The 6,681-nt window shown below is 28.3% G+C and overlaps 1 protein-coding gene across 1 annotated transcript; it reads left to right on the top strand.

Moving 5' to 3' along the window:
* Positions 1 to 962: 962 nt before the first annotated feature.
* On the top strand, positions 963 to 4,066 carry LOC110279092 (uncharacterized). Its single transcript, XM_021137993.2, has 2 exons — positions 963 to 1,413; positions 3,966 to 4,066. Exons 1-2 carry the CDS (start codon positions 1,001 to 1,003, stop codon positions 4,021 to 4,023), a joined length of 471 nt encoding a protein of 156 aa, XP_020993652.1. The 5' UTR covers positions 963 to 1,000; the 3' UTR covers positions 4,024 to 4,066.
* The last annotated feature ends 2,615 nt before the right edge of the window (positions 4,067 to 6,681 follow it).

The following is a 6,681-nucleotide window of genomic DNA, read 5'->3' as shown; positions in this document are numbered from 1 at the left end:
CTAAATACAAATTAGAGTTGACTCGATGTGCATGCTCCATTTGATTAATGAGCATGGAACTATGGTGAGCACTCACCCCTACTCTATGGTAATATTGCCAATTTGATAGTTTGATAGCTATTTAAGTAGTTATTTTGAGGTTATGTTTGTTTAAAGGTCTATAAGCTTATTTTCAAGGTTTATCATGTATCGAGTCAGTATATTCTTTTTAATTTTGTCGAGTTTTTGAATTATAAGTTATTACAATCCTTAAAATTCCATTATAATAGTGCATACAAACTATATAATTATGTTTATATAATTGAACATAAATATAAATATTCTTTATACTTTTCCATTTTTTGAATTTTTCCTCCAAAAAATTTTTTCTAAAAGAGTTAATTATATATTGCAAGCTATTAAGATATGAAATTGATGGGAATGAAAAAAATGGGGTTGTTAAACACCCATTTTACAACTTGCCAAATGCCAATTACCTGATAGGCTGCTACTACATGGTAACCAAATATAAGATCCACAATTGGTAATACACATTCACAAAAAAGGGACACCATCTCACCTGGCATAAAAATTGAATGTCCGACAGCAATTTTCGGCTAATCAAAACAAAAACCCCAAAAACTAACAAACGAATAAAAAGGAAAGGAAAAAAAGCCCTGTTTTTACTATACAACTTTAACCGTCATGGAACCCATTATCACCTTCTCTTTTCTTTATTTCTCCCTCCGATGTTTAACTTGTAGCGTAACCTTTTATGCTAAAACCCTTTCTTTCATCTTTTCGTCTTCCTTGACATAAAAGAAAACGAAAAGAGAGAAAGAAAGGAATAAACCAAATAAAAATAAATCACTTCTATGGTGTCTATATATTTTACTTGTTGAAATCAAATATAAAAGGGCGATCCCACCTCAATCACTTCACATTTCGACAATTTCGACACAATTTTTATAGACAGTGAAGAATTCCATTTAAAGGTTTGCTTTGATGCAATCTTGAAGAGATGAAATTTTTGTTGGAGTTTGTAACATGTTGTTCCTCGCCAAGGCTCCATCCCGACGATGAAAAGTCCTTTGTGCTACCGGCACCACCGGCACCATCTCCAGCATCATCTCATGTTGCTGCTAATAATTCACACACTTCACGCACACGTCGTCGTACAAAGCGGCCAAAGAAAAAGGTTAGCAGTCAAGATTGGAGGCCATCATTAGGAGCGATTGCAGAGGACAATACGATCACGGGAACGACACCACCACCAACGAGAGGGGGTCGACGGAGCACATCTACAACTGTTTCAGGAAGGGATGTTAAGAGAAAGAGCAATGGCGGTGGCAGTGGCCGTTGTGATGGCGGTGTCGTCCCTCCCTCTAGTAGCGTGAAGGTTCGCCCACGTAGTCACAACGACCGTCATTATAGGTGAGTATTGAGTAAAATTTTTTGGGGACGCATAAAACGTCTTTTTTTAAAGATATTTTTTAATAATTAAAATTTAATATATATAATCACTTAAACTGTATTATTTTTGTCAAAATTAGGTTAGATAAATTAATTTGACCGAAAAATAGTAGATTTATTAATTTTTTTATTAAACTAATTTGTCCAATCTAATTTTAATAAAAATAATATAATTTAATTAAATTTTAATTGATTATATGTATTAAATTTTAATTTTTAAAAAATATCTTTAAAAAAAGACGTTTTTGACATCTTTATCTAAGTGACTCCCAAATTTTTTTACCTCTAAATTATAAAACGTTACGTACACATTATTCAATTTGATATGTTATGTTAGTAATGAACATTTTATATTTATAAGTAATCCTTTAAAACAATGAATTTGATTTATTGTGTTAATATAAATAACAATATTCTGTTTGCATTTATTATAAATAATATCTAAAAAATAAATTTAATTTGATGACGAAATAAAATGGTTTACGTTATAGTGTACTAAAATTAAACGTTGTTAAAAATAAAAAATAATCAAACTTTAAAAATAAATAGCATTCATGCATTATAATTTTATATTATTATACTATTCTAATTTCCTATTTTTTTAACAACAAATTTTGATTGATTAGAAATGTAGGTCTAATTAGTTCATAAATAGAGACATTACTAGTAAATATTATAGCGTAAAACTAAATTACACTTTTAATCCATGATGAAATCATAAAACTAAAACAAATCCATATGTATAATATGCAACTACATAACTTCATCCTACTCATTATAATTCTCCAAAGATATAGTATAGCGAGCCGGCCAAAATCTCTAATCTCTAAATTTGGAGTTATTTGTAGTAGCCAGCATGTGCATAACCAAACTGAAAGCCTAATAATGCTAACAAGGCCTACTTCCTTAAAACAATAATATTGTCAAACTCCAATGATACTACCAAAACAAAAACACACAAGCATAGCATTATTTGATCCAGAAGAAGCTGCAACTTAGTACTCCAAACGGAAGTCTTCAATCCACTTATCCTATCTAGTTGCAATAAATCAAGATAGACAAATATAAATCCCACACACATCCATCTAGTTAGGCGACTTTTATAATGTCTATGATTATGGTGTTTATAGTAGTTATAAAATTTTAACAACAATCGTAAAATGTAACTAACTAAATTACATTCTAAACATATGCAAATATTTTTTAATTTAATCACATTTTTTATTTTTATTGTTTTTCCTAAATCATATATTATAAATATTAATTTTTTTTAACTATTTTTTTAAATAGTTGTTCATTTTTATTTATTAATGATTTTTTTTAAGATTAAATTTCTTTTCTATTTTTTCTTTATGCTTTTTACAACATGTATCTGTAAATCATTCTTAAATAAAATCAATTATGGTATTTTAAGGTAAAGTGTATGGTTAAGACTTGAAAAATTACTAACAAGATGACAATTTTTTGAAGTTATTATGAAAAATATGTTTTTTTCATGGTCTTGAGTTTTTTAAATAAAATTTATTGTTAAAATTATAATTTTATATTGATTTTAAAAATCCCATGCCATTAGAATTAATATTAGTTAAAATTATTTGAGATAATTTAATATAACTTTAACTCTTCGAATATTTAAGTGATTTCATAATGTTATTTCTTGTAATTTTAATTACATTTTTTAGGTATGATAAAATTTTATAATTACCATAAATACCATAATAATAGAGATCATATAAATCATCATCTATTTAAGGATAGAAAGAGGAAGAGATGTAGGAAAAAATGTGAGAGAGGATGGAAAGATCCAAAAAGGTGGAAAAAGTAGGAAAGAGAAGTTGAAAAAGGAAGAGAGGATGGACAAGGCACTACTGTGATCATAAGAGTTGGTGGCAGTGGCCACCCCTGAATCGTGAACTTGATGAATATTTAGATTTAGATGAGTAATTATAATAGATATATACTAAAATTTAGCTATCAAATTAGTTATCTATATAAGATGCATCTTAAAATGTAAAATACATATTGAACAGAGAACTAGATGGTTTTCAAACTACCTAATAAACTTAAAATTTTGTAACCAAAAGAAATTAATTAGGTGTTCATGTTATATTCAACTTAAATCTTACTTTGTAGCATGTTTCAATTTTGAAGGGGTTAATTATTTTGCTCAAAAAATTTCAAATAAGATTAAATTGTTGGTTGATATAATTTTAAAATTTGCTACTCGTCATATTGGATGGTATCATAGTTGAATTGTAGCAGCGCAAAACTACTAAGCAATAGTTACTTCATTTATCATTTTTATTAAATTAAATTGGATAGTAGCAAAAAATTATTTTAAACTACTGTTCTCTTTATAAAATAAATTTAAAATTCGTACATCATTCATTTAAAAAATTTTAAATATCAACATCTAATCATAGAGTTCTAGATATATTATTCTTATAGTGATATTTCAATTTAATTCATATTTTTTGGGTTACATGTTTTTGTACTTTTGGTGTAAATTGCAGGTCACCTACCATCCCTACTATTATCCCTCCATTCTCTGCATCGCCATTCATGTTCTGATTTTTTCAAACATCATAGTTCGTTGGATTCATGAAAAGCAAATGCATGTAGATATGTACACGAGCGATTTGCTTAGGGAAAAAAAAAACATAATGTAACAATTTTTTGGTGACTTTTGTGTCTTGTGAATAGATGAATTCTTCCTTATATTGTCATTATGACAATAAAATTTTGCTCTACGTAATCTACAATTCAAAGAATTATTTTCAACGAATTCATTAAATTCAATTAAATCAATTTTTGGAATCTCTAAAATTAGCAAGTTTTTATGATTTGAATTTCTTTAATATATATCTTTTGGTTCAGGTTAAAACTTTTAGAGACAAGGTAGTATATAAAATTGTTGAATGATGACAAGGATAATTGATGGTATATTAGAACGATAATGTTAAGGAGACAAAAATAATCAGAACTTATTTTATTTGATATTTATTAATTGTTATAATAATTAATGAATGTTAAATAATATAAATTCTTACTATTTTAACTAATTTTTTATTATCAAATATTTTCGTCACCCAAATAGTTTGTGTATTTAATATGTGTGATATGAGTGATAAATATCTCCATGAGATCACAATAAATTATTTTAATCTTTAAAGGAAAAAAATACTGTGCAAGACATAATATCAAATTAGAGAATGTTGAGAAAACCAAAGCAATACAATTAGTGGAAATAAAAGTAGTAAGGATGATCAATGTAATTGATTTAGCAACTGATCTTAATGACTAGATGAGCAAATTGAAAAAGGCAGCAATTAAATAATATAAAGAGGTAGTGGCATGAGTAATGAGAAAGAATAATCTAAGAGAGCATAAATACTAAGCAATTCTATATCTACGAGAAGGATACAACTTCATGAAGTTTATATTGCATATCAAGTTTTTCTCTTTAGATTTGACTAGCATTTTTCATATATATTTTTGGGTCAAGTCTTAGGATTATTTTGTTTTTTGTTCTTTCTCTTTTCTATAAAAAAAAAAGTTATAATATGGTAAGAGAGATCAACAAAAGCCATACGAGAAACGACAAGAGATCAGATTAAAAAGAAACATCATATATAAATCATCAATTGTATCTTTTGTCTTGGCATAAGAGTTCTGATTTAGAGTTTATTTTTTGTGTAAGGAACTCTGATTTGAGTTTTTATTGGCATTTTTTACTCAAGTTTTGAGTCGACTTGGCGTTTTAGAAATTTGAATTAAGCTTCATTTGTCTTGGCCTTAATATCATTTTTAATTTTTTTTCTTTTATTTTTGAAATGGTGATTGTAATCTTTAATAATTATTATAGTACAAATTTTATTATGATTTGTAGTGGAGATTAGATATAAGTCTCATTGTATTTAGAAGTTAAACCAAAATATATTACTCTATATTACTCTATTAATTATCTTTCCATTCTTTGTTCTATCAAATTCAAGATGAGACAACCAAAATAATCTCCTATTTTATAAGTTCTACAACACTAACAATTTAAAGTTCTAAATTATATTTCTTAGTTTCCTTGATTTAAACTTCCATCCCCCTTCTCAAGGCTTAGGAAAACCAACAAAAATGATGGGAGAAACAATTTTGCTCTCTTTTTTAAAAATTTTTTACTTAATTAAAATACAAGAAAAATTTTATAAGGATAAAATCATAAATTACTTATTTCATAGGAATTAAAAATTCGAGCAACACTAATTATTTTGTACTAAAAATTTCACTGTTATTTTTTTCTTTCGTGATCCAAAATCACCTCTTGACCCCAACGTTAGAAAACAAGAATAACAAAAAGAACAATGTTAGTGCCATTACTAATTCACCCAAGATACTCCTCTTATTGCTAAATGATTCCTAACTTGTTTGAGTAATCAAAAGCACCTGCAATGCTAGAAGACAATGATACAGATTTTTGTATAACATAATCTCAGAATATATTAGGAAACACTTTATGGTCATACAACTAGGGCTGGAAGTGAGTAAAGCCAGCTCATGAGCTAGTTCGAGCTCGACTCATTAATAGCTCGATAAGCTGAGCTTGTGAGTTGATGAACCAAGTTTGAGCTTAGAATTGAGCTCATAAATTAAATGAGCCAAGTTTGAGTTCGGATAAGTTCAGCTCATTAACTTAGAAGACAGAGAGCTACGCTTCAACAGTTTCAATGCGAACAACGTCTATGAATGGAACATAAATGGTAAAATGGAGTATAACATCATGCATATGTTACAACATATGACAATGGTATGTACAACCTATCAAACTGCCCATGAAAGCTCCGAAGAAGAAATAGCAAATGTTATTGTGTCAAGATTTTCAGGATAGCTTAAAGGATGGTGGGATAATTATCTCACAAATAATGAAAAAGATGTCATCCTTTCAGCACAAAAAACCAATGATAATGGCAAACCTATTCTTAATGAGAATGGGCATCCCTGATGCTATTAGCACTATGATCTTTACTATAGCAAACCATTTCATAGGCGATCCATCTTTATGGAAAGATCGGTCTGCTGAACTTCTGTCCAATCTCAAATGCAAATCCCTTACTGATTTCAAGTGGTATAAAGATACCTTCTTAACTAGAGTCTTCACTAGAGAAGATAGCCAACAGTCGTTCTGAAAAGAAAAGTTCTTAGCCGAACTCCCAAAATCCCTGGGAGATAAAGTTAGGG

The sequence above is a fragment of the Arachis duranensis genome, chromosome 3, assembly GCF_000817695.3.
Source record: "Arachis duranensis cultivar V14167 chromosome 3, aradu.V14167.gnm2.J7QH, whole genome shotgun sequence".
Taxonomy (NCBI): Eukaryota; Viridiplantae; Streptophyta; class Magnoliopsida; order Fabales; family Fabaceae; genus Arachis; species Arachis duranensis.
This window is presented reverse-complemented; position numbering and strand designations above follow the sequence as displayed.

What these genes read in the sequence shown, in the direction of transcription:
- LOC110279092 (XM_021137993.2), top strand. Translation starts at nt 1,001, where the DNA reads ATGAAATTTTTGTTGGAGTTTGTAACATGTTGTTCCTCGCCAAGGCTC. An exon ending in CACAACGACCGTCATTATAG is followed by an intron (nt 1,414 to 3,965) that starts GTGAGTATTGAG and finishes TGTAAATTGCAG; the next exon opens with GTCACCTACCATCCCTACTA.